The sequence below is a fragment of the Emys orbicularis genome, chromosome 14 (genome assembly GCF_028017835.1).
Source record: "Emys orbicularis isolate rEmyOrb1 chromosome 14, rEmyOrb1.hap1, whole genome shotgun sequence".
Classification (NCBI taxonomy): Eukaryota; Metazoa; Chordata; order Testudines; family Emydidae; genus Emys; species Emys orbicularis.
In genome coordinates, this window is record NC_088696.1 from 46,009,841 (window position 1) to 46,037,234 (window position 27,394).

At 53.6% G+C, this 27,394-nt stretch overlaps 1 protein-coding gene across 2 annotated transcripts; it reads right to left on the reverse strand.

Moving 5' to 3' along the window:
• Positions 1-105: 105 nt before the first annotated feature.
• LOC135888867 (zinc finger protein 84-like) lies at positions 106-26,910 on the reverse strand. Of its 2 annotated transcripts, XR_010561901.1 has the most exons (7): positions 26,859-26,910; positions 23,614-23,688; positions 21,959-22,054; positions 18,934-19,778; positions 16,745-16,923; positions 9,482-9,702; positions 106-1,324 (listed from the first exon to the last, which is right to left on the reverse strand). XR_010561901.1 is itself a non-coding variant. In XM_065416662.1 (6 exons), the coding sequence occupies exons 2-6, from the start codon at positions 23,636-23,638 to the stop codon at positions 9,579-9,581; spliced, it is 1,269 nt and encodes a 422-aa protein (XP_065272734.1). In that variant the 5' UTR covers positions 23,639-23,688; positions 26,859-26,910; the 3' UTR covers positions 9,348-9,578. The 2 variants fall into 2 exon arrangements, 1 of the variants encoding a protein (XP_065272734.1); XM_065416662.1 differs by lacking the exon at positions 106-1,324 and having other exon boundaries at positions 9,348-9,702.
• Between the last annotated feature and the right edge of the window lie 484 nt (positions 26,911-27,394).

Below are 27,394 nucleotides of genomic sequence, written 5' to 3' on the forward strand. Positions count from 1 at the left end.
CTGACTCAGTATGGCCCTGCCTATGTTCTTATCAGCAAACATGTACTACTTGACTGATCCTTCCCCACCCTGAAATTTATTGATGGCCTGATTGACAGGTGATTATTAGATGTCCATTTCATAGCAGCATCTTCTTCAGCAGTTAGGCATCTAGAATATTGGCAAGAAAATGAGGTGGAGAAAGTGCTTGATCCATCTGCTTCTTTACTGCCTGCAATTTGACTTTGTTGGTGGGTCTTTCTTTCTTCAAGTTCTCCTGAAGCACCTTCCGAATTTCAAGGGCATAAGCCAAGCAGCAGTGGTCCGTCTGCAGTTTGTCCGAGGCTATGGAACTAGGGCTCAAGATATTTAGCATGTCGTCTACATTTCTCTTTAGTCCGATGTGGTCTATTTTGGCTGCGATTGTTTCATTGTTTCTTCAAAAATTGTCATCAGCATAGGCCAATTCTTAATAAACAGCTCCGAAGATGCCATCGTTCATCATGGGGGAGAATTGGTTTGGACCATCCAGCTCTCTTCAGGGAAGCTGAAGCAAAGTGGTTGTTAGATGGATTTTGCAATTTCAACAACATTTTCCTTTATTCTTGGAGTTGTACTTAAGTCTTGGGCTAAAACATATGTCAAATGAGCCCAGCGCCCATATGTTATAAGTTTCAGATGCCCTTCATTATCTTCTTCTAGATTTCTTCTCATCTTTGTTCCATTTGCTGTACTGTGACAAAGTTACACATCTGACACTTGAATTTTTGTTCATACCCTATTAGAGTTTTTACTGCTACTTCTTTTAAGTATTCTGCTATATGGGCATTTCCTGATATATCAATTGTTTTTGTAAGATACAACCCCATCTTCTGTTGTCACACCAGCACATATTACTGGATCACTGTGTACATTGCTCCACCCATCAAGACTCAAAATTAATGAATTTTCTGTCAATGTTTTTTGCACACTGTTTAATTTCCTTCTCATATATTGTACCAGCAACCTCCCAGCAATGTCTGCTCTGCTGGGTGGAGTGTAGTCTGGTTATAATGAGAACCATGTCCATGAAATGTTTGCTCTGAACAAGACAAAAGGGAGAATTAGTTGTTTAAATGAACCGAGCAATCTTTTCATCTGTGAGTCTAGCTGGAATTGGTTGGTTCGGATTACAAACTCATCCCTGGTTTTATTGGACGATGAAGAAAGTCTTTTTATTATCCAGGTAATTTACCATCTGACGTATGTTTAGTTGCAGCACTGCGGGTGGGACCAGCCCATCACTCTGAAGTTGTAGGAATTGCAGATGATGGATGTTCATGGATCCTTATGTCTAAGCTGGCCACTGAAACAAAATAGTAAAAAAAGTCATTCTCTCACTGAGTATTACTCAGTGCGCTGCTTGAAAATAATGAGATTATAAGACTGATGAGAGATCCCTTCTATTCTTCCACTGTTTAAATGATATAATTTATTCTAAACCCAGTTTTAGAGGAAAATAATTAATACATCATAAGGGTTATCTACAACTATTTAAAACCTTTTCGCTAGCAATATACCAAACAGCTTGACTTTTTTTAAATGTTAAAATTCATAAATGCCTAATAAAGCTTTACTTTTAAATTGGAAATCTACATGTAGGAGATCTGATTATATTAAGCAATAAAAAATAATTTCAGAAGTCCAGCAGGAAGAGTAAAAAATGTAATGGATAAATACAGGAACTCCTCACTTAACGTTGTAGTTATGTTCCTGAAAAATGCGACTTTAAGTGAAACGATGTTAAGCGAATCCAATTTCCCCATAAGAATTAATGTAAATGAGGGGGTTAGGTTCCAGGGAAATTTTTTCACCAGACAAAAGACTATATAATGAACACACACACACACACACACACACACACACACACACACACACACACACACACACACACACACACACACAGAGTAATGATGATTCTGAAGCTTGGTTGAGGTGGAGGAGACAGAGGGTGGGATATTTCCCAGGGAATGCCTTACTGCTAAATGATGAACTAGCAATCAGCTGAGCCCTCAAGGGTTAACTCTCACAACACTCTGCAAGGCAGCAGGAAAGGAGGGAGGGCAGACAGAGACACACTCCCTGTGTGTGAGAGAAAAAATGCGCATTTCCCCTTTAAGTAGCTGACCCCAGGCTTAAGTACACTGCCTTGTTAATTAAATCAGCTTGCTGAGACCTGAGATCGCAGCTACTGCCTAGAAGCCCCCTTCCTCCATCGTGTGTCCCCCCTGCTCTATGGAAGATAGGGGTAGGCGGGGTGCAGGAGCAGGGGGGAGACACCCTGACAGTAGCCCCCTTTTCCCCCCTCCCCCCGCACAGCAAGCAGGAGTCTCTGGGAGCAGCTCCAAGGCAGAGGGCAGGAGCAGCACATGGCAGTGGGGGGAGGGACAGCTGCTGCACAGGGAACTTAGGGGAGTGGGGAGCTGATAGGGGGGCTGCTGGTCCACCCTGGTTCCAACCACCCACCAGCTAGCTGCAACGGGCTGCTCTTCCTGCAAGCAGTGGACAAAACAGGTGGCTGCCAAACGACGTTAGAAGGGAGCATTTCACAGCTTTAAACAAGCATGTTCCCTAATTGATCAGCAACTTAACATTGAAACAACGTTAACTGGGATGACTTTAAGTGAGGAGTTCCTGTACTCCCACAGCAAACTAGCCTGCCAATTATATTTTGTACACAAAAGGTTCAAAATTCATGAGCAATCCTCCCAAACCACAAATTGACGCCAATCAGCGACGTGATCATTTACTCGCATGGAAAGCCATGGTGGGCCGTCTGTAAGAATAGTGCCAAAATAAGATTATTAACAAACTGAGCCAGATTATTCAGACATGCCCACATCACCATCTGTGAAGTCATTGCCTTCGGAGGTGCATTGTTCAGAATGTTGTTTCATTCTGGCCACCAGGCCTTGGAACTCTTGGATGCCCTGTTTGCATTGGCCATGTGTTCCTTTTCGACCCAGGTGTACTGGCATTTCTTGAAAATATTCCTAACAAGGGTCTTTTTTATGACCTGCAGCCATGGCAGGGTTTTTCTGCCCAGTCCCAGGTGATGAAATCAATACTAGAGGCTGAGCTCTGAAGAATGTTGTTCCTTCTTCCCAGTCTCCTGCTTTGACTCCAGTGTAGTGCCTTTCTCCCTGCACACGCTGCTCCATCTCCCTTGTTACATAACTCCCCTCCCCCTCCTCTGATGACGGGCAGCGCGAAGGCTGCGGGTTGCACTACAGAGCTGTGCACAGCAACCCTGACCAGGGGGTGGAGAGGGAATGGCAGCCCCAGGTGCCAACAGCAGGGCCAGCCACCCCAAGCAGGAGACCACTGGGAACAATTCCCTTGGGGCCGGTAACGGCCCAGGATGCAGCACACGGCTGCTTGGTGTTAATGCTTTTCATTCAACTTGCTCAAGCCTGAACCGATGTTCCAGCAGCTGGAAGGGGCTGTTCACACAGCTTCTCACCTGGCAAGCCACGCCCTGGCCGATCGGCCTAGGTATAACCCGAGGTACGAACGCTGGGCTATATCCCACCTGGCGCTCCCACTAGCTCAACTCCACCTGCACTGGTGCAAGCTTGGCCTCTGAAGGAGCATTCACTGGGGCCAACGACCACCCTTGCAAACTGGGGAGTCTGGCTGCTTGCGCCTGCAATGGGCGATTTCCCTGGATTTCCCAAACAGCGGCACGTTCCCTGCCCCCTGTGCCTTGCACCACAGGAAGGCAAACCACAGCCCAGACACCCATGAGCTAAATCAACTTCCCCCCCATGGCATCATCCCCACTTCATGGCTGGGGGAACCAAAGCATAGAGCAGGGACATACCCCGAGGTCCCCAAGGGGAAATACAACCCCAGGAGCCTGACCCCAGTGCTCAGGGCATCCTCCACAGAGCGCTGGGGGGATGGAGTTGGGAGTGTCTTGGCCTGGCCACACTGCACCATGGCACAGTGCTGCTGCTTGCCCCAGCGCTGGCAGATGCAGCCCCGCTAGCATAGCTGGCCGCAGGCTGGCACAGACCCCAAGTGGCATAGCTGGCAGCAGGCTGGCACGGACCCCAGGTGGCATAGCTGGCAGCAGGCTGGCGCTGATCCCAGGTCTCTCCTCCTCTTGCCTGCAGTATGCCTCCTGCTCTGGGAACAAGCAAGCAGTGCAGCTGCTGGGAAGGAACAGCTACTTCTCTCTCTTTGCCAACCCCCCGTGTTTGATCAGCCAGCGCCAGCGGCTGGCATGCCCGGCCCCGGAGATGACCCTGCGCCAGATCAGCCAGCTCATCCGGGTCTTGAGGCAGCTGAGACTGCGGGACGCTAAAGAGGCCCAGCTCCCCCCCACTCCGAGGTAAGCAGGAAGGGTGATTGGGGGGCACTGTGGATCCTGGCAGCAGCAAGTTCTCCGCCCCTGCATGGCAGGCGAAGGGGCCAGTTAACAGCCCTCGCTCTGCACTAGCCGAGCCAGGACAGCAGGGAGTGATGTGGTGCAAATACCTTTGGGGCACAGCATTGGGGGTGCCATGGATTGTGCATTCGGGCGGGATTCTGCTCTGACTCAGAGTGTGCAGCGGCAGTCGCTGCATGGACCCTGGGGGGTTGACACCAGAACAGCTGTGAGCAGGCTGCAGCCCAGGCCTTTCCCCTGACTGGAGCCAAACCCCAACTAGGCAGGGTACCTGGAGTGGGACAGATGGGTGCCCACAAGAGCACCCCTCTGGGGCTCTCCCAGCTGCTCTGGAGCCTTGCCCTGGAGCCAGCCCCGCCTGGCAGGACCCTTAGTGAGCTGGCCGGCGCATTTTGGGGCACCTCTTCTAGCCCAGCAGGCGGGCAAAGGGGATTGTGAGAGTGCAGGAGAGACACCACAAGGGGGCAAGTGTGGAGAGGCTGGGTAGCAGCAGGCTGGCAGCACAGGAGTCTGCCCCAGAGGGGATGGCGTACGTTTGACCCTACTGTCCTCTCCCCCTCTCAGCAGAAGCCGCTCCGCCAGCGTCTCCACGGCATCCCAGCAGTCCCGGGGCTGGGCTAACCCCTGCCTGTGTTGCTTCCAGAGACGGCGCAGCTGCAGCCCACCCTGCGTGGGCTGAGGGGAAGGAGCCAGTCGACAGGACAACCTGAATGTCTCTGCACTGGCCTGGAGGAGAGGAACCCCTGTCCCGCAGAACCCCCAGCACTCCCATAGTCCCATTCCTGGGGCTGCAGCCTCGCAGTGTTGCCAATCCAGATCAGGGACTGGGGGGATCTGGCCTCTAGCTGGCTGCAATGACCCTCCCCAGGGGCTGGGCCAGTTCTAGATGGGGGTGACCCAGCCCCCCAGACACAGGGGTTGGCGTAGCCATGTCCCCCTTGGGAGCCTGGCAGCAGCAGAGCAATGACATGCCCAGCAAGGGCCCCACTTAGCTATAGACATGGGGCTCTCCAGCTGGCCCAGCCACAGGGTGTGTCCTTCCTTGGGCCAATCACCCTGCCCCACGGCCACTCTCTGGCAGAATGGGGTCTCCACAGGCATCGCCCGCCCCCACTGCCATGCTGGCACAGGGACATCCCTCTGAAAATGGAATTCCCCCCCGATCCCCACCCTGGGGGAGGTTCTTGATTTGGCATCACCGGCTGGTGCTGGGCAGGCATTGCTGAGTCACCCCCATCACCTGCAGCCTGGGAGCCCCATGCCCGTAGCTTTGTCACCAGAGCACAATTCCCCCAGTGTGGCTGGATTCTGGCCTTGGGTTAGCAGGAGTCCTCCCCCCGGAGCCATCTCAGCTTCCCTACGCTGACCCATGGCCCTGCCCTGCCTGTGGCTGCTGCACTCAAGGGCTGGGCTCCGGTGATTTATAAAACAAGGCCTTGCATTCCTGCCGTGAGGCAGGGTCTCTTCTCCGAGAGCCCAAGGGCGGCCAGTGCAGAAGGAGCGCAGGGCAAACTGATGCTGCTGCTCCCTCCCACTGATTACCCCTGCAAATAAAGGGGACACTGCTACGCTGTGGGCGTGGCCTGTGCTTACCGCGGAGCGGACGTTCACCTGGTGCGGGCACGGTGCAGCAGCTAAACTGCATGGATAGGACACAGGCGGGAGGCAGAGGAGTGCTGAACACTCGTTAGCTGGTGACCCTGTCTAACCAGCGGCCTAATTACACTGACCTAGTGCAGGGAGAAGGGCTAGTTTCTACCAATGCCCACAGCTCCGCAAGTGCTCCCCTAATTCACCCCCCGTACTCCTCTGCAATCCCCAGCCCTGATCTCCCCCCAGCTCTGCCAATGCCCCCTGCTCCTGCCCTGCAGTCCCCTAGCTATTCCAACCCTGTTCCCCACCCCCAGCTCTGCCCTCTGCTCCCCCTGAGGAGCCATTCCATCCCTGTTCTCCCCCTACACTGCTCACCAGTGACCGCTGCTCCTGCCCTGCAGGCTCCTTGGTTATCCCAGCCCAGCCATTCCCCCTCAGGCCTGCCCTACAAAGCCCTGGCTCCCCAGCAGCAGGATGACACCGCACAGTGGCCTAGGGAGATGCTCACACGAGGGCTGGCAGAGACGTGCCCGTTCAGTTGCTGCAGCGGGTAACTCACTGCATGTCCCAGCTTTTCGCTCACTTCACTACTCTCACAGCGACCAAACTCGGCTGCCCTCTTGGTTACTGCAAAGGAAGGTGCACGTGCCGAGTTTGATTTGTGCCCACTGGACCCAGGACCCGTGCACACACACTGACCATGCACTCCGAGTGAACAAACTCTGGCCCAGATCCCTGGCTCTGTCACTGACTGCAATCTTGGGCAAGCCACCCAGGCAGAGATTTTCAAAAAAGCCTAAGGGAATTAGGTGCCCAACTCCCTTGGACTCCTTTGAAAATCTCAGCCTTACTCATACCATGCCTCAGTTTCCCCATGTGTAAATATGGAACAAAATTGAAAGACTTGTGAGGGGGTGCAAAGGCAAATTCGTGAAGGTCATAAAGAGCTTTGAGATCAGCAGCCAGATGGGGCAGAGCCGGGCCATGGGCGGAGTGACGTAGGAACAGCTGGCAGTCGTATGTGAACAAGCGACTGAGGAGGCTGGGTGGGAAAATCCCTGGTACCCAGCGAACATGTGGGGGCAGGAGTGGGAAGGCCAATAGGCTGCATGAAGAGTCTTGTAAATAACATGGTCACGATGAGAGCCTGATGGTACCAACCCAGTTTCCCTTTCCCCCGCCAGCTGTCTGCCTCTGGCGTACTCTTCCACCAGGGCCTGCCTCTGGCGTTGGGGCCCTGACCTCACAGAGAAGAGCTGCTAACTAAACCAAGCTCTGGCAGAGCCTGGCGTAAAGCTCCCAGGGGGGCAGGTCCTGCAGGGTGGATGTGGCGCTGGAGCTATTTGAACAGGGTGCTCTCCACAGCTGTTAATCAAACACTGACCTCCCACACGTGGCATGGCTGCCCCCCCAGGCAGGCATGTACACATTGGGATTCCCCATAGGAGGAGGTGCCAGCATAAGCCACACTATGGGATGGCAGGAGAAAAGGACAAGGCCCAAAGGCTCAGGGGCCAAAGGGAAGTGGACACAGAACCCTGGAGATTCATGTGCTCAGGGCTGAGGTGACTGCCAGATGTAGGATCAGGAAGAGAATTCCTACCCCCCCCCCCCAACTCCCTGCCACCTTCCTTTGTGGGGTTCCAGGACCACCCCCCAGGATCAGGCAGGTGTGGGATCCTACCCGGACAAGTACAGCTATCCTCAGCTGCTGGCAGGTCCCTAGAACGATGCTATATGGGAGATCACAGTTCTGGGTGCCCCAAGGACACCAACCCAGCCCTCTGGCCAGGGCTCCAGCTGGATTCTGGCCATGCTGTTCCTTGGCCAGGTAGAGGGGTCACTGCCGCATCGCTCTTTGGGGGCGGGGCTCGGTACATTGCAAGTTGCTGCAGGCCCAGCCGAACAGACTGGGAGCCCAACACTTTGAATCAAAGAGCACAGCAGGATTCAAACTGCCCTGGATCCCCTCAATCAGTGCTATGCCCCAGAGTCCCTTGGAGGGTCCCCTGCAGTGTGCCAGACTCCCCCCCTCCCAGGAGCCCCACTCTTCCTCCGCCTCCTAGCCTGAGCCTCTGGCCCTCCTGCTTCATACCCCGAGCTCTGCCCTACGAGTCAGGCCCCGAGCAGAGACACGTTTGCTGTTCAGGAACTGACACAGCCAGAAAAGTATTTGCAGTGACCCCAAACACAGCAGGGGACACAGGCCGGGAAGACCTTGGGCTAGCACAGTCCATTAGGGCCAAGCCAGCACAGTGGGATTGCAGCTTCGGCTCTGTTGCTCTGAGCTGGAAGGAGTCTCAGGAGAGAGAGAGAGAGCTTCCGCCAGAAGTCCTTCGTTCTTGAGCTGCTCTCTGCTCAACCTCAGTCGTTGTTTCCAAGGTGTCAATGGTTTGGGGCATTGGGGCTTTCTATTGTCTCTTCAGGGGTCTGCATAGATACAGCAAGTTTCTGACAGTTCCTTACTGGTCCTATTGGCTGCGGCCCAGACAGCAAGGGAACACCCACCCCTCATGTCCTGTGCTGCCCCAAGAGCAGACTCAATACCTTTCCCTCCACTAGGCAGCCATGCAAAGTGCAGAGGGAAACTGAGGCACACACCAGCATCATAAAAATATTACAGTGGATTCCCACTTGGTTCCGGGGCATATCCAGCTCCAGGGAGAAGGACTGAAAAAACCCAAGGATTACACAAGGGCTCTAAAGCGCCCTGCTGCAGGGCCCAAGCCAAACTCTGGCCATTGAGGGGCAGGTCATCCTGGAACTGGTCCTGTGGGGTTCTTGTACCTCCCTCTGAAGCAGCTGGAGCTGGCCACTGGGCTAGCTGGGCCTTGGGTCGGACTTTGGCTAGTACGCACTCTGCACCTGACATAGCCGGAAAGCTTTCATTCTGGGCAGAGGCAAGGCTGAGCCCTGGGCTCCCCTCCCGGGAGAGGCTGGTTTCTAAGGCAGTAACTTGACCTCGGGCTCATGAGGTTTATGCTGGTACCCAGTCTGCACAGAAGAGCTCAGGGTATTGGCATGTACCATGGATGCACTAACACTATCTAGAAATTCCTTGTCCTTGTGCCCCTCAGCAAAGCCCCCAGAAGAACATACACCCCATGCCCGCACAGACACACAGGGAATGCCCTGTGCTGGCTAGTGTCCGCTGCTGTAAAGCCACAGGGCCAAGCAGGCAAGGTGGTTCGGAGAGACGGGTGAGTGACTGCTAGGGACTGGACTGGGCCCGAATCTCACCTGCACTCGTGGTCCAAGATACATGGGGATCAGAGTCTGCAGCTCATGTATTAACCCCCTGGGCCACTCTGTGCCCTTCAGAAGGAATGCAACAGTCATCTCCAACAGAAACTAACGAGGTTTATTAGCATTACTGGATGCTGCTGGCCACAGTCCCAGATGCCTTTTAATGGGACAGTAATTCCAATGAGTCAGCTTCCCTTCAGTGCAGACCCCGCATAGCATGGGCCAGCTTACCTGGAAAGAGTCCATTTGTCAACCCTGCTTCTGCACCCAGCCCCAGTGAGCAACAGGTACTTGGTGCCTCGCGCCCAGGCCAGGGGGAACTGTCCTCTCAAGCCAACGCTGCAGCTAACGTTGCAGAAGGATCTTGTATTTCGGAGGCTCGCATCCTGCTCTCTGCTCTCTTGAGAGGGTGTGCGTTGGGCTCTGTTACTGAATCTCCCTGCTGTGTGCGCCTGCAGACAACGACAGCCCAAATGAGAAACAGCCTGTCTGCACAGCACCCTGCAGGAATCTCAGAGCACGGGCGGCTGCCACGCGTGCCCAGGAAGCATGGGATCTTAACAAGCCAAAGTGAGGAGGGCATTACAAGGTGAAGGGGCAAGTGACAAAACCCCACAGGTAGGTGTAAAAAAAGGTGACCTTAACAGAGGGCTAGTTGCTGGGGAGGAAGGAGAATGGAAAATTGCAATGGGGCTCAGGCAGTTTCACCAGCATGTTGTCTAACCCTGGGCACTGTCTACACTACAGCTTCCATTGTTGCCCAGCAATTCCTCTGGTGGAGCTGTACCGGTACAGAAAAGGTCCCACAAACTGCCCTAGTGTAGACAAAACCAAAGTAAGAGCCGTGTGGAGCCTGAGCCCTACAATCTGGAAGGCTCTATTCCAAGCACCTAATCTAGGGGCTCCCATGCTAGGTCTCTCATAGAATACCAGGCTTGGAAGGGACCTCAGGAGGTCATCTAGTCCAACCCCCTGCTCAAAGCAGGACCAATTCCCAGACAGATTTTTGCCCCAGATCCCTAAATGGCCCCCTCAAGGATTGAACTCACAACCCTGGGTTTAGCAGCCAATGCTCAAACCACTGAGCTATCCCTCCCACTAATACCCAGTTTCTTCTCTTTGCTACCAAAAATAGTCTCGCTTCCCCATAAACCCCCAACAGAAAAAACTCTGAGCAGCTGGGACCAGCCTCTCCAGGACATAGGAACATCAAGGACCCATATGAACCAGTCACCTTGGTGCCCACATGATCTTACTGCCTTCACCTTCAGCCTCCCAGCACCCCGCATCATCACCACCTGCTGCTCCTGTCCTATCTCAGATAGCTCCGCGGGTCAGGGATCTGCTCCAGGCAGGGCCATTTATGGCACGAGATTAGGAACAAGCAGTGCAGTCATCCCCCGCAGCTCCCTCAAGCACCTGGACTGCTGACCATGCTGTACAACACTGAGCTCCTCCCAACGACTCCCCAAGCCAAAGCAAGAGCATCCTACTGAAGGCCAGCAGGGCGGCCAGCGTCCCACGCACGGCCCGCTAGGAAGGGTCCTTTGAAACAACAAGCCAGGTGGATACAGACTGATGATTTTTCTGATTTTCGGGGGATTTTTTTATGTTATTTAAGTACGTTTTTTTCTTTTTAAAAATAAACCTGTTTCAAATGAAATCTGAATTTAATATAAAACATGTTAAAGCCTAAACTTATTACAACCCTGAAAAACATTTAAATAAAAAAGAAATATGCTGAATCCACGAGCCTCTCTCAAAAACACGGGAGTTAAAGGCTGCTTTTCTGAATAAAGAACAAATCCAGGGTGGTGATGGGGGAAACTGGAGGCCAGCGGTGTTTGTGGGTTTCATTAAATTCCAGTTGCCATCCTAATGCAGCTTGACACAATCTATGACCAAACAGCTGATTATCTAGTAAATAAGCAGTATCTCATTCACCATTTTCTAATGTGCTAAAGATGTACAATAAGAATATGAAAATATTAATCTAGATCATTGCTTAAATAAATGTGTATAGTTATACTGAGCCCTCCTAGGTAGCAAAAAAATGTACCAAAGCCAGTGCAAAGCTCTAGTTAATTGTAAAATCCAGACGTTGTAATGGTTATGTCAACCAATGAGAAAGCACCTCTCTTTAGAAAATAACTGAAGTACAAATAGAAAAGCTGATTAACATCAGTGATTTAAATGGCCTTGATTTCCAGTCAATCCACCCCGCAACAAGTGCTCTAGGCCCAGATCCAATTCAGCTGCTCTTCTCCAGAGTACAAGGGGCTCTGTGGCACAGGCAAGGCTCAGGCTCAAGTCACTGGAGTTCATGAAAGATGCAGGAGGCGGGTATGTAGCTGCATGCTCCTGTGACATAGTTACAGGGCAGGCCAGTAACCGGAGACCATCAGCGTGACTCCGGTTACAGATCTTTTCGAAGGCACTACAGAACAGCCTAAGCCACGGCCTCACTGCTCAGCCCTGCTCTTCCACCTGAGCTGCTGGGACGGGGCTTAAATTTGGTTGCATCGATTGTGGGGTGAAACTTCATCAAGTGCCCCAATCACTGAGGTGCTGACAGTTGCTGGAATTGATGACAGAGGCCTTGTGCTTGGGCAACAATCAGTCACCTCTCCAATGAAGGGGAAATGTACTCTCCATCTACCACACCCAGGGCGGGGACGACGAGAAGGGGATTGCAATCTAGTGGACACAGACTTCTGCCCATTTGCCCCTAGCTTGACCCCTTCTGTCCCATCCCCTCCAACCCATCCCTGTCCTCATCCTGTATCTTCCCCACCCCGGCTCCTTGTTCCAGTCCCAATCCCCACTCCTCAAGCTTCTCATCCCAGTCCCAGTCTCCCTATCTGATCTCAGTCTCCCTCCCGCCACTGGCTCCCTGTCCCAGTCCCCCCACTCCTAGCTCCTCATCCAATCTGTCTCCTCCCCGCTGGCCTCCAGTTTCCCCCACGCCAATGTTCCCCATCCTCATCCAATCTCAGTGTCCTCATATACTCAACTCCTTCTTCCGGTCTCTATTATCCAGTGCCAGATCTCTCCCTGCACCTGCATACTCCTCAGATCTGCCTCCCCTCCTCTCACCTCACAGGCTCCCAATCTCCTTGCCCAGCCAGTCCCAGTCTTCCCCAGCCCAACTCCCGGTTTCCCTGTTCTACCCAGGCCTCCAGTCTCAGTCCCCCCTCAGGCTCTTTGTCCCAATTTACTCCACTGTCTTCTCGATCCAATTCCTGACCTCTCTGCATTAGGTTCAGGCAGCTTCCTCCTCCATGCTGCCTGGTTCCTTCCGGGGGAGCGCTGAAAGCAAAGGGGAGCATGGAGCACAGAAGGGAGACAGGCTCCTTGCTCTCAGTTCTTGTGCCCAGACCTGGACCAAACACGGCCTACAGCAGCCAGGAACCACAATGGAGGGAAAGTCCTGCTCAGCGTGGATGGCCTCTTCAGAGATTTTAGCTGTTAAGAACTAGCAAATCTCTAACTTGTGCAAATTGCAATTGTTTCAGTTTTATAACTTGGCCAGATTTGGATGGATTTTCATGGGGATGGCAAGAGGCACATCCCAGACACAAAGGTCACCCTCCTGCCGAATGCGAAGTCCCTGCTCCAGAGCATGGAGGCACGAGAGCATCTGAAAGAAAAGGTCACCAAAATAGGGAAAACAACCTATCCCCCCTAGTCTTGCTCTCCGAAATGGTCAAAATGTTTTGGCTGACATTTTCCAAAAGAATTCTGCCGGAGGCAGACACCCAGCATGGAAAATTCCAGCTCAAATTATAGTTTGGCAAAGTTATAAGCAACCGGGATGGGTCTTCTCCTGGAAAGTGTCAGGCCACTGTAACAGGTGAGGCTACCAGCCCTGCCTGTAACAAACAGTCTGGAGAAGGTAGTTCAGGAATGTCTGTTCTCCCTGTCTCATAAAACAAGGCCCAGGGGACAGTGGATTAAATTAAAAGGCAACAAAATTCAGAATGGAGAAAAGGAAATATTATTTCACACAAGCACACATAGTTGGATGGTGAAACTGAATTGTGAGCATGAAATCAGCAAGATTCCGAAAGGGAATGGCTATTTATAGGGATAACAAGACCAGCCAGAGTGATCATACGTATGCTAACAAAGGTGGGAAAGGATGTTAAGCTTCATGCTTCAGGGCTTAATCCAACCTCCCTAGAGAGAGCAGGATGAGACCTAATGTGGGGGCAGATTATCCCACATCTGCTACTGCTGGGTTCTTACACCTTCCTCTGAAACACCAGCCTCTCTTGGAGACAGGACACTGCACTAAATATCTGGCCCTTGGCTCTGATCCAGTCTGGCAGTTCCTGTGTTCCGCCTGCAGCTGCATTGGCTCCGCAGCGCTAAAACAGATGGGGCCAGGTGTGTGGAGTCTCTGTTATGGGAATACGCAGGAATATAATCCCTCTCCCCACACAGGCTCAGTGGGGCTAGCCGGAGTCAGCACTGCCAGCCTGGGCACAGACATTGGCAGGGCAGGAGAAGTGAGGCATTCATTAATGATCTGGAAGATGGCATGGACTGCACCCTCAGAAAGTTTGCAGATGACACTGAACTGGGAGGAGTGGTAGAAACACTGGAGGGTAGGGATAGGATACAGAGGGACCTAGACAAATTGAGGACTGGGCCAAAAGAAATCTGATGAGGTTCAACAAGGACAAGTGCAGAGTCCTGCACTTAGGACGGAAGAATCCCATGCACTGCTACAGACTAGGGACCGAATGGCTAGGCAGCAGTTCTGTAGAAAAGGACCTAGGGGTTATAGTGGACGAGAAGCTGGATATGAGTCAACAGTGTGTCCTTGTTGCCAAGAAGGCTAACAGCATTTTGGGCTGTATAAGTAGTGGCACTGCCAGCAGATCAAGGGACGTGATCATTCCCCTCTATTCGGCATTGGTGAGGCCTCATCTGGAGCAGTGTGTCCAGTTTTGGGCCCCACACTACCAGAAGGATGTGGAAAAATTGGAAAGAGTCCAGCGGAGGGCAACAAAAATGATTAGGGGGCTGGAGCACATGACTTATGAGGAGAGGCCGAGGGAACTAGGATTGTTTAGTCTGCAGAAGAGAAGAATGAGGGGGGATTTGATAGTTGCTTTCAACTACCTGAAAGGGGGTTCCAAAGAGGATGGACCTAGACTGTTCTCAGTGGTGCCAGATGACAGAACAAGGAGTAATGGTCTCAAGTTGCAGTGGGGGACATTTAGGTTGGATATTAGGAAAAACTTTTTCACTAGGAGGGTGGTGAAGCACTGGAATGGGTTACCTAGGGAGGTGGTGGAATCTCCATCCTTAAAGGTTTTTAAGGTCAGGCTTGACAAAGCCCTGGCTGGGATGATTTAGCTGGGGATTGGTCCTGCTTTGAGCAGGGGGTTGGACTAGATGACCTCCTGAGGTCCCTTCCAACCCTGATATTCTATGATTCTACCAGAATTACTTTTCGGCGCACAGCCAGGAGACAGACACTGGCTGAGTCTCCCTTTGCCTGAGTGGAAGGGCTCCGTCAGCGCCCCTTCCCTCTCCATAGACATGGCAGGGATCTCTTTCGGTCCCCAGGCTCCTCTAGGATTTCACTGCAGCCTCTGAAACAATTGGAGAGGCACAGCCAGCGGCCTCTCTCTGAGCTGTGGCTATCTGAGCTGCCATCCTCAGTTACAGCAGCACGTCGGTGACAACAACACTGCCAGATGACAGCAGCGTTAGAGGACTAGGAGATAAACTCAGCTGGCTCTCCCTTCTAGCTGGGCATACAGCCCCCGTGCTCTGAGCCTGGCTAGGCAGCAGTGGCCCCAAAGAACCAGCACTGTCATTTCTGGAACATTTCCCTAGAGATCCCAAGCATGCCCTCCAAGAGGCCGTTAGCAGCACCTCATTGATTCCCTCTCACCAGGAGCTGGGTGACTCAGCATGAGGCCAAGGGACGGCCCTGACTGCAGACATCAGTGGCCAAGTCAGGGAGCCAACAGACTGGATCTGCAGGCGCTGAGACAGCCAGTTCTCCTCTGGGAGCCTTAACGCCGCAATCTGAGTGCCCTGGTGATGCCACGAGGCAGAAGTGGCAAACCCGAGCCAGGGCACAATCCCACCCTGGGCTCCCTGGGTGCAGAGTGCTGCCTTCTCAGAGTGTTCTCCCCGCCAGCTACCACACAGCTGCGGTTAGCAAGCTTCCTGCATTTCCTTAGCAGGCCTCTTGTCCCTCACTCTGCCTCGATACATTCCTGAGCGAGAGCTAAGCAGGAAATTATCTCCTGTCTCCAGGACTCCCTGACAAGCTGGTCCCCCGCAGGGATGGACATGCTGCAGCTGAGCCCAAGGAAAGCCTAGCCAGCAAGTCAGCGACCCATACTGGGACTGGCATGAAAGAACTTGCTGCATGGCTACCAGCTGGTGGGTCCTGTGCTCACCATGGACAGAGCTATGTTTGAAAACATAGATGAACCTCACCAGACCAGCCTTGACCCCCTCTAGACAAGCCTGAACTGGGCGGCCAATGCACAGTGACGTGTTCGAAGCAACCTTTACTAGAGGGCGGGGAGAGCCTGACCTTAGGCATGGCCCCAGTCCCCCGAGCCTGCCAGCTGGGGTCACAACCAGTCTAGTAGGGCGCCATTTGGGAGGGAGGGGGTCTCAAACACAGCTCCATCTACAGCATCTTAATGTAGCTGGGTCTGCTCAGAGGACACCTTTAAGTGAAGCAGAGTGGCTGAGTGCTCACCAATAGCCACTAGCCAGATGGGGCCCAGAGTGGATGGTCTCTATAAGGAAGCTCCGCTGAGGAGCAGCTTGCCCTCTGGATAACAGCAGGAGGCTTCTAAACCATCATCCACCAGACTAAGATGTTGTTCCAGGGCCCCACAAGCAGGAGTTCTCTCCACTTTTCCACACACACTTAACCCTGAAGGAGTCATGAGCCCTGGTATTACAAGGTCAATGGCACGCAAAAGGTCTGCTTCTGACATCAGCAGTAGCTTCAACACTCCCTTGGATGTGGTTGGGCCCTGGTGGGCACCAGGCGTCCCACTGCAGATGGAATCTCTCCGCGGCAGCAGGCAGAATTCCAGCCGCTGCTACGATGCTGTTTATTGAGGGGCTAATGCCAAGGCTCCGCAGGTGCACGGAGCAGGAAGCCCAGAGAATGGCTAGGAAGTAGCATAGAGAACAAAGCAGCATGCGCAGAGCATTGACCCAAGTGGAGAAGGCTCTAGGTCTGAGCTGCAGCTTTTATTCTGGGTGAAGATGGGAGGGGAGTGCTGGGATGTCCCATGCCCTGGGAACAGAGCCATTGGCTGTTCACTGTCTATGCAATGCAGCTAGGTCTGCATTACTGTGTGAGCGAGGACGGCGCAGCCTGCCCCGGGGAGGGAGAAGGAGCATGCTTAGTTTTCTAGGGAAGCTGCTTCTGCAGCTTAGGAATTAGTGATGGGCGATCAGACCCAAGGCTCAGTCCTTTCAAGGCAGGCAGCATCTCACCTGAGCTGTGCCACTGGGGGGACATCTGGTTTCTTCGCCCTGCTGGAGGGAATGACATGCATTCTGGCTTGGTGGCGCTGCAAGTGATGCTTGTGGCGGAAGGCGTAGCCACAGGAGGGGCATTCAAACTGGCCTGGAGTGACGTGGGCTTGCAGATGCGCTCTCAGCAGCACCTCACTCTGCAGGCAAAAGGCAGATGTGATGCATTAGGACAAAAGCAGCCGCAGCAGCCATCGCTTCTTAGCTCCCGAGTAAAGAGGAGCTGTGTCCTCACTCCGAACGGCAGGGGCAGGGCGCCAGCACCTGGGCTGATCAATAGGGGACGGACACTGCCTTCAAACTGAAGAGACCCAGGGGTCTCTCCTTGGGCAGGACAAGGTGATGGATTTGGAGCTTTTCACCTCCAGGTGGCTAGTGTGAATCCAGCTAAGACGAGCCACCACTGTCCTCTTAGCGGCTGGTGGCCTGTGTGAACTGAGTGCTGGGCCCACACGACCCAAACCAGCACCCAATAGGCTGGGCAGCCCAGATACAGAGGCCTAGGACAGACGGAGCTGAACTTCCATCTGTCCACTAAAAGCCGTAACTCTACATCAGAGCTGGAGCACGGTGGCGGGGGAAGAGCAATCCTGGGGAGGTTGGCACTGCTACGGGCCATGCCATCCCTGTTCTATAGGCAGAGGGCTTCAGTCTCCAGAGATGCTAGGAGGCGAGGCCCCAAATATCCCAGGATAATTCCCTATTGCCGTGAGAAAGGGGCTCTTTCCTTGCCATTAGTTGGACTAGGAGCTGCTGGCTGTGTCAGGCTGCATTTATCTGGTTACTAGCCTGCACCCCCAAAGACCCAGGAGTTTGGCTTGCACTGCCCAGGTTGTCCGAGGCTCTGAATGTGAGGCAGCTGGGATGCAGCCAGCGCTCAGCCTGCCGGGGAGTCCCTTACCTCTGCTGCCCTCGGTCTTCACCAGAGAAGAAGTAGGATTAGCATGGTCCCAGCTAGAGCGAAAACCATCCTAACTGCAAATACCCTCGAACTCATTCAACAACAGCTCCTTTCAGGGCTGCAAGCGTTTACCCAACACCTACTAGCTGGAGGTGCGCAGAGAGGAGGGCTGGGTAACGTGCTGAGGAGAAGCCCAGGCCCCCCACTCCCCCAAACCATAGCTGCAGGAAAGGCAGAGGGAGCTAGAATTTCTAGCAGGGTGTTGGACATCCATATCCGCCAAACCAGAATCTCTCCCTCCATCATCAGCTGCTGGGAGAAGGACGGAGCTTCCTGTCTTGTCTACCCCAATCCAGAGTCTCCTGGCTGCCACTGAAGGGGAGTTCCAAGCCCTGCCTGTTTGAGCCTCCGCTCCCCGCAGCCTGTCTCTCTCTCTCTCGGAAGCCACGTCCTTTGGAGCAGGACAGGTGAGTGCCTGGATTGGCAGTGGCTGTGAGAACCGCGGGGTGCACCACCCACTTCTGCTACCCCAGAGCACCTGGGTGTGCAGCTTTAGCTTTCTGCCTGAGCCAGGCCAAGTGTTCCCAGCCCAGTGCTGGTTCTGAAGGGCTAAGATGCTCTACAGCAGCTCCATCCTTCAGCCCTTTGCTCCTGCCCTCCCAGAACGGGGTACTGTCAGCTCTGGGAGGGAAGGGAGGAAGGAGACAGTGACCCACACCATCCAGCCCTCTACTGGATGCAGGGGGTATGAGCAGTGCTCCGCAAGGTGCTTAGTTCTGGGCTTTGTCCGGAGCCTGCTTCTGTGACACAGAGGGATGGGGATAAGCACAGAGGGAGCTCACTATGCCAGGTGGATGAGATCAGGGAGCTCCCAGGCAAGAGTGATAGTGCCCCATGAGGCACAAATGGGTGAAAGTAGGTGAGAAATGCAGCCTGTCTGGGCCACAAGCCATCCACGTTGCCAGCAATGGTCCCAGAACACCTCAGCTAGCAGGAAAGCGCCTCAGAGTGGGCAGCTGTGGACCTGGGGAGACCTCAAGATGCAGCAGGGTTGGAGATTCCCCTCCCAACCCCCGTGGATATAAAGGAGGTTTGGAGTGGCCATCAGCAATGGAAAAGTGAGACCATATGGCCTCGGGCCTCCACTCGCTGCCTGGAGCTTCCCTGCTGTTCCCCAAATGGCTGCAAGGGAGCAGCAACACCCCTCCCCCCCCCGTCACAGGGACTGGGTGGGGATCTACGCCCTTACCTTAAACCTCCAGCCACAGTGTGGGAAGCTGCAGCCGTAGGGCCGCTCCGCATCATGCACCCTCATGTGTTTGTTGAGTGTGGACCGGTCCGGGTAGGCACAGTGGCAGACCCCGCAGGTCACCGTCCCCTGGCGGTGCTCCTGCCGGTGCAGCCATGCCACCGCGCTGACCACCGACTGGAAGCTGCACTGCTGGCACTGGTGGTGTCGCCGATGGGAGGCTGCCCACTGCCTGCCACAGAAGGGGCTGCAGCTGGCTTGGTGGGTGCTGGTGTGAAGCTGGAGTATGTGCTTTCTAGTAAAGCCCTTCTTGCAAACTGGGCAAACAAACTTCTTCCCATGGGGTCTTTCCAGAGGCCTCCCAGATTCGTGCTTCTGGGAGCCACTTCTGCGCCCCACGGATTTCACATACACCTCGTATTCAGCCACACTCATGACTCTCTCCAACCCCTGCAACGCCACCTGGGGCAGCGGCAGGCCTTCAGTGCCAGGATGCATGGCATGCACGTGGCCAACAAGCCCCTCCTTGGAGTAATACTTCTGGGCACAGTGCAGGCACTTTAAGACCATCCGGCCATAATCAAACGCTCTCCCCTTGACAGTCTCTGTGGTCAGGATGAAATGAACGTCCATGCCCGGATCAGCTGGCTCGGTGTCTGGGATCTCAGGGCCTGGCACCGTTTCAGGGCCAGCAGGCAAGGCTGGGCTGGCAGAGGTGCTGCCCCATGTGCTGGGGTCCCACGTCTGCAGCTGGTGAAGGGTTCGATAGTGGTAGAGCAGGACGGTGTGGGAGGAGAAGGCTCTCGCACACAGCTCACAGCTGTAGACAATGCCACCCTGCACATCTGGGGGAGAGGGGAGAGAGTCAGACACACTAAAGGGGAAGCACTAAGCAGGCTCATGGGGGTGTCTGAATAGAGGGTGTCTCAGCCCCAGGGCAGCCAAGGCTTCAGCAGGGATTTGCCCGCCTATGGCTAACCTACGCATGCGGAAAAGGCAATTTGGACTCCAGGGGATCAATTGTGCAGGGGTTCCCAAGCTGGGCTGGTTACGAAGCGGCTACTTGGATGATGCAGCAGAGGCGGCAGCCCAGCGAGGACTCAGCTGGTGTCACGGGAACACACGGCCCAAGGAGAGTCAGGGAAGGGTTGGAAAATGGAGGGTTATGGGCAATGTTCCTTCTGTGCTTCCCCTGCTCAGAGGCAGGTACTGCACCTGCTCTGTTCACGGCAGCCAAGTGCTGCCATCTAATCCGCCCTCGTTAGCCTTTGCAGTCAAGGTCATGAACTATTTCACTCTGAATCAATTTAAGAGGCAGGCACTTTCCACTTTAGTGATCAATGGCTCCATGTCTAGTTGGCAGCCGGTATCAAGCGGAGTGCCCCAAGGTTCAGTCCTGGGGCCGGTTTTGTTCAATATCTTTATTAATGATCTGGAGGATGGCGTGGACTGCACCCTCAGCAAGTTTGCAGATGACACTAAACTGGGAGGCGTGGTAGATACGCTGGAGGGTAGGGATAGGATACAGAGGGACCTAGACAAATTAGAGGATTGGGCCAAAAGAAATCTGATGAGGTTCAACAAGGACAAGTGCAGAGTCCTGCACTTAGGACGGAAGAATCCCATGCACTGCTACAGACTAGGGACCAAATGGCTAGGCAGCAGTTCTGCATAAAAGGACCTAGGGGTTACAGTGGACGAGAAGCTGGATATGAGTCAACAGTGTGCCCTTGTTGCCAAGAAGGCTAACGGCATTTTGGGCTGTATAAGTAGTGGCATTGCCAGCAGATCGAGGGACGTGATCATTCCCCTCTATTCCGCATTGGTGAGGCCTCATCTGGAGCAGTGTGTCCAGTTTTGGGCCCCACACTACCAGAAGGATGTGGAAAAACTGGAAAGAGTCCAGCGGAGGGCAACAAAAATGATTAGGGGGCTGGAGCACATGACTTATGAGGATAGGCCGAGGGAACTAGGATTGTGTAGTCTGCAGAAGAGAAGAATGAGGGGGGATCTGATAGCTGCTTTCAACTACCTGAAAGGGGGTTCCAAAGAGGATGGATCTAGACTGTTCTCAGTAGTAGCAGATGACAGAACAAGGAGTAATGGTCTCAAGTTGCAGTGGGGGAGGTTTAGGTTGGATATTAGGAAAAACTTTTTCACTAGGAGGGTGGTGAAGCACTGGAATGGGTTACCCAGGGAGGTGGTGGAATCTCCTTCCTTAGATGTTTTTAAGGGTTGGGGGGAGGGATAGCTCAGTGGTTTGAGCATTGGCCTGCTAAACCCAGGGTTGTGAGTTCAATCCTTGAGGAGGCCATTTAGTGATCTGGGGCAAAAATCTGTCTGGGGATTGGTCCTGCTTTGAGCAGGGGGTTGGACTAGATGACCTCCTGAGGTCTCTTCCAACCCTGATATTCTATGATTCCAGGGGAGAGGAGTATGCAGGAACCCAGGGGGGGTTGAACTAACACCCCCTGACTGTGCAGCAGCCCCTCCCCCAGCAGTAGAGCCCAGTCTTCATTACTAGCGATGCAGCATGAGAAGAAAAAAGCCCAGAGTGACTCTCAGCTCTGGGACTGAGCATGCAGGGCTGATAGTGCATGTGCTCTGAACTGAGTGAACAACATCTGGCTCCACACTACAGAGTGGGAAGACATAAGACTTAACTAACGACATAAGCATCTACACTGAAATTTCATTCCCGACGATGTAACTCCCCCGCTACACTGACTTAGTAACTCCCCCTCCACTAGAGGTGTAGAGTCAATGTTGATGTAGTTAGGTCAGTGCAGACATTGCGTTGCTTTCATCGACTGTTGCTGACTTTCAGAAGCCATCCCACACTGCCATCCCACACTGCCCCACACTGACAGTACAATTGGTACAAGCATGCCTGGTGGGGACGCGCACTGCTAACACCAGGAGCAAAGCAGAGACACACACAAGCCATGTAATAACTGTGGCGGCAGTATGCTGATGTAAGTTAAATTAGATCAACTCAGTTTCAGTGTAGACGTGCCTGACTTACGGTGGGTCTTGTGCAGAATGAAGGGCTTTATCTCTGAGAACTGGCGCAGACATGTCCCGCACACCAAGATATCATGCTCCAAGCTCCTGCCCAGGCCTGCACATGAGAGGAGGCAAAGCAGAAGGACCCTTACATCTGGGCAGGGAAACTGCTAGAGAGAGCCTGCTCCTGCAATAGCCATGTTACTTGGAAGAGACTGCCAGACATGGATGGGTAACAGAGGTTTCCCTGCCTCCTCCCCATGGCTGTGAGGAGCCACTAGTAGCTATAAAGCACTAGATGCATTCCTAAGCAGTACTGCCCTCCACTGCCCCAAGAACCAACAGGGCTGGAAAATAAAAGTCCCAGGCTTTTCCCCCCTGTGCTGCAACTGACTTCTTTGTACACGGAAAGTTACCAATACCAGTTACGGGTCCCCTCAGCCAGACCACTGATTTTTCACTGGCCCTTTGGTCTCTCCTGTGATCTCAAATGCTCTCCCTGCAGCAATGAGAAGGAAGAAGCCACCTGATTGGAACATAGAGTCAGGATCCAAGCCCTGAGGTGGGGGAGGGAGGGAACCAGTACAGAACGGTCTGTAGCCATCCCCCTGAATGTGGATTAGAACCCAGGATTCCTGAGTCTCAACATTCTTCTACTGTCAGCTGAACGAGGCAGGGGTTCTAGGGAAAAGCTAGCATGTGATCATGTCATTAAAGACCACATCTTAACTCATGCACACAAGGAGGCTGAACTAAGTTTGCACAGGCAACCTGAATTCTGGCATATCCAGATTTCTAAGTGCTTGACTCTGCAACCTTAATGAACTCTTAAGGGGGGCGGGGGGAGGGGATTAAATGTATTCTGTTTACAGTAACAGTGCTCTTTTGGTGACAGAATGTCGGTGCATGGAAGAGAGGACCTCATGGATGAATATTACTCTGGGTGCTGGCTCATTGCAATACTGGCATTCTATACCCTAAGTCAGGGGTGGGCAAACTACAGCCCGGGGGCCGCATCCGGCCCTTCAGATGTTTTAATCAGCCCCTCGAGCTCCTGCCGGTGAGCGGAGTCCGGGCTTGCCCCGCTCCGCGCATGCCGTGGCTCCACGCAGCTCCCACTGGCCGGCAACCATGGCCAATAGAAGCTGCAGGGGTGGCGCCTATGGACGGGGCAGCACACAGCGCCTCCTGGCTGCGCCTCCACGTAAGAGCCGGAGGTGGGACATGCCACTGCTTCTGGGAGCTGCTTGAGGTAAGCACCGCCCGGAGCCTGCACCTCTGACACCTTCCTGTGCCCCAACCCCCTGCCCCAGCCCTGATCCCTGTCCCGCCCTCCGAACCCCTTGGTCCCAGCCTCCTCCTACACCCCAGAGCCTGCACCCCCAGCTGGAGCCCTCATCCCCCCACCTGCACCCCACCCCCCTGCCCCAGCCCAGAGCCCCCTCCCACACCCCGAACTCCTCTTTTCTGACCCCACCCCAGAGCCCACCCCCCAATTTCGTGAGTATTCATGGCCTAACATATAATTTCCATACCCAGATGTGGCCCTCGGGCCAAAAAGTTTGCCCACCCCTGCCCTAAGTGTACAGAACTCAGCCTGGCAATTGCCTCTCCTGCTGGGCTAGGTATTGGGAATGCCACCCCTGCAACAGCTGGTGACGTGCCGCAACTTACCGCTCCGCTGAGCCTGCTTGGACATCACCAATTATCCTTCTTCAGGCAAATCCCGGTGCTGCTACTCATCAAAGCCTGCGGCGTAAAAAGCACAAAATGAGGCCCAACTTTAAAGGCACATATCATCATAGGAGACAGTTTGATAAATAGGACTCATGTAGGTAAACAGCAGCACCAGTCAAAGTACAGGGTAGGTACTGTGCATGTGTCCCCCACACAGCTGGACTAATACACTGCAATTCTGATCTGCAGTGTCCTCTGCAATTTTATTCCTGGGTCTCCACCCACAGCTATACTAAGAACACCTCAGTTCTGATCTAGAGCAAACCTCCATCAAAAAAATGGACCCCACTCGAGTCTAGAGAAGAATAAATCATTCACATTTCCTTTTTAAAAAGTCAACTTTGCATTAAGCAAGGCTAAGACCACAATAAAGAAAGCCACAGCTCATGCTTCAGGGCAGAAGACTGTTGCCCACGGGCATCGGGAAGCAATTCCACCCAACATACAGAATTGCACAGCTAGCCAGTATGGGTTCCTTTCATCCTTCCTTTGAAACATCATGCAGCAGCCAAGGCAGGATGCTGACTGGATGGACCCGAGGTCTGATTCAGTACAGCAACAACTTTGGATTTGTACAGTGCTCATGCTCAGAGCCCCCAGAGCACCTTGATAAAAGTCAAACTAAATTGCTGGAAAGGCAAGCTGGCCCATTACTCAGTGGATCCAGGAACTGCTGCGAGGTACACCTCTATCTCAATACAACGTTGTCCTCAGGAGCCAAAAAATCTTACCGCGTTATAGGTGAAACTGTGTTATATTGACCTTGCTTTGATCCACCGGAGTGTGCAGCCCCGCCCCCCCGGAGCACTGCTTTACTGCGTTATATCTGAATTTGTGTTATATCGGGTCACATTATATTGAGGTAGCAGTGTATGTATTGATGGATCTTTCATTTTGTACAGTGCTAAGTTATTGTGGTGATGGGTATTTTAGTACACCCTGACCCAACAGCCTTAACTAATAATCCCCCTTCTCCTGCCCACACACAAACTAACACAGAAATAAAAGCGGCTTCAACTTGGCCTGGAGGACTGCTAAAACTAGGGGAGAGCACTCGGGTTTATGACAGTGAAGGCCCTGTCTTGTTGAGATTATAGTCTGGGATGGGCAGAAGTTCCACCCACACTGATCTCAAGTGCTGACTGGAGATAGGACCAGACTTCCTAAGAGACTGGCTGCTGTCCTAACCTATCAACAGTAAAGCTCTGAAGATTGCTAGTGTAAATATCCCTATCTGAAGCCAATGCAGACTGCAGGATGTGGGATTCACCAACCCCTCCATTTTTAGAGTTACCATGGCAAGGTCTACACCCAGAAGGAAGGGTCACGGCCACAGAGTTTTTCAGGAATGAAAAAAAACCTCTTTTGACCACCACTGGGACACATCTACATTCAGCTCCTGGAGAAAAGTGATCACCCTTATCAGCTCCTAGCTATGACCACATCCACCTAAATCGCTCAGAGCAAAATCAACAAGGGAAAAGCCACCAACCAGGTGAGATCCTCCAGGCATGAGACAAATGCTGTGTAGAAACGTGACAAGCTAAGTAGTTTTCTGACCCACTAGCTGTTTACCAGAAGCCTCTTTTCCAAGAGCACCAACCTGGACTGTCTCTGAACACAATGCTCTGCTGACATCTTGTGGCACTCAGCTTTATACTGTGCTTAGGAGTCTAGCCTGGAACACCCAATTCTCCTAAACTTTCTTTTTATGTTGTAGGTCTAGGGATCAGCCTCTTTGGGTTAAAGAAGGGGGCTTGACTTTTCAGCTGGAGAGCTCAAAACAGTTGATAAAGGTGGATACACAGCTGCATTTTTATACAGGGAAACTGAGGCACAGAAAGGCAAACAGAGGACCAGATAGTTTAGGGGGGGGGGAAGGAAGCTGTGGAACTACCAACCACATGATTTGACTCAGGCCTGGAGAGCTTAACAGGAGGAGGATGAGCTGTGATTAACCTGTAGAACTACCCCACCACATGATTTGACCCAGGAGCCCAGTGAGGGGTTGAGAGCTGGGTAATCATTTGAACGACCACACGTTTTGACCCAGGGGCATGGAGAATTTAGCAGAGGAGAATGGGGAGTGGTTAACCTGTGGAACTACCTGCCACATGATTTGACCAAGGGACCAACCCCCTAGGTTGGTAGGTCTGTTTACATAGGCCCTACCTAAATACCCTGTTTATACAGCAACGAAAGAAACAAGGGGCTGTAACACTAGGAGGGGTGTATTCAAGGGCAACCCCAAGAGGGCACTGAGAATTCAGTGGGATGCTGCATCTGGCGCTGAGTATTTATTTGAGAAGCAAAAACAACTATTCTAATAAAACTTCTGTGCCATTTCCTGCTTAAAAAAAAAAAAAAAAAAAGTCACACAGAAAGTCAGTGACAGAATAAGGAAGAAATCACAGACACGTGACTCTGTCCTGTCCTGCATCCTTAAAAACAGCAGAGCGGGAAATTATTTCAGCTGAGCAGCTGCCCTGACTTCCAAGAGAGCTGTGGGTGCACAGCACCCAGAGATCCCAGCAGCCGTGGTTTCAGGACAGGTAATACTGGTAGCATCCCGACAAAGTGTGGCCCAGATTCACGAAAGCACTGTAATGAACAACCTACTGAAGTCAGCGAGACTTCGCGGGGGGGCTCACAGGAACCAGAACAGCCCCCCCCTAGTCCTCACGTACAGCCAGTACAGGCCGGGAGGTGCCCCGAGGCGGAGTTACCAGGACCGGGACCCGTCCATTCTGCAGTAGCTGATGTTTGGTTACAGGCGGACAGGGCGGCAGATCTCAGCCGCCCCCGAACGCCGGCCAGGGCCGTACCGGGCTCAGACAGCCCTGCTTGGAGAGAACGGTTCTCGCTGCCCCGGCGCGGCCCATCGCGCCCTGACTCGCTGTCGCCAGCTCAGGAGGCTGCGCTGTTCCTTAGAGCCCCGGCGGCTCCTGGAGTCCGGCCCCTGGGGGAGCCGCTCACTCAGGCCGCGCTGAAAGAACGAGACCGGGACGTTTCCAGCCAGTCTGGCTATTGAGGTGAAGGCGGGGCGGGGCGAGGCGGTGGGGAAGGGGACAAGGAAGGGCGGCCGAGCACACAGCAGAGGAGAGGGCGCGGCGCAGCGCGGCGTGCTCCCTCTGACGGGCCCGGGCCCAACCGCTCTCCCTGGGTAGCCCGCGGCCACCTACCGCCTACGCCGGCCGAGCGCTCTTTATCCCCTCCATGCTAGTCAACCTGGAGAGCAGGCACTTCCGGTTCACACAGAGCTTCTTCCGGGTCATGTCTGAGCCGGGATCCGCCCGAAACGGGCCGGGGGCGAAGGGCTGCCCGGCGCATGCGCTGCGGACCGCGCGGCCGGGGTTTGCGCACAAGAGCATCCCTCGGGCCGGGTAGGGAAGGCTGTGCCTCCCCAAACAGCCTGGCCCCAACTTCCCGCCCTCAGAATCCCCGAGCCATCCCACCCCCCCCCGCTCCTTGTCCCCTAACTGCCCCCTCCTGGGATCCCACCCCCCATCCAACCCCCGCTGCTCCGTCCCCTGACTGCCCCGACCCCTATCCACAGACCCCCCCCCCGAATCCCACACCTATCCAACCCCCATGCTCCCCATCCCCTGACCGCCCCCCCATCCAACCACTCCCTGTCCCCTGACTGCCCCCAGAACCTCCTGCCCCTTATCCAACCCCCTGCCCCCTTACCATGCCGCTCAGAGTGGCAGGAGCTCGC

What these genes read in the sequence shown, in the direction of transcription:
- LOC135888867 (XM_065416662.1), bottom strand. Translation starts at nt 23,638, where the DNA reads ATGTCCAAGCAGGCTCAGCGGAGCG. An exon ending in ACTGTGGCTGGAGGTTTAAG is followed by an intron (nt 16,924 to 18,933) that starts GTAAGGGCGTAG and finishes TTTTGCCTGCAG; the next exon opens with AGTGAGGTGCTGCTGAGAGC. An exon ending in CCCCCAGTGGCACAGCTCAG is followed by an intron (nt 9,703 to 16,744) that starts GTGAGATGCTGC and finishes CGTTGTCTGCAG; the next exon opens with GCGCACACAGCAGGGAGATT.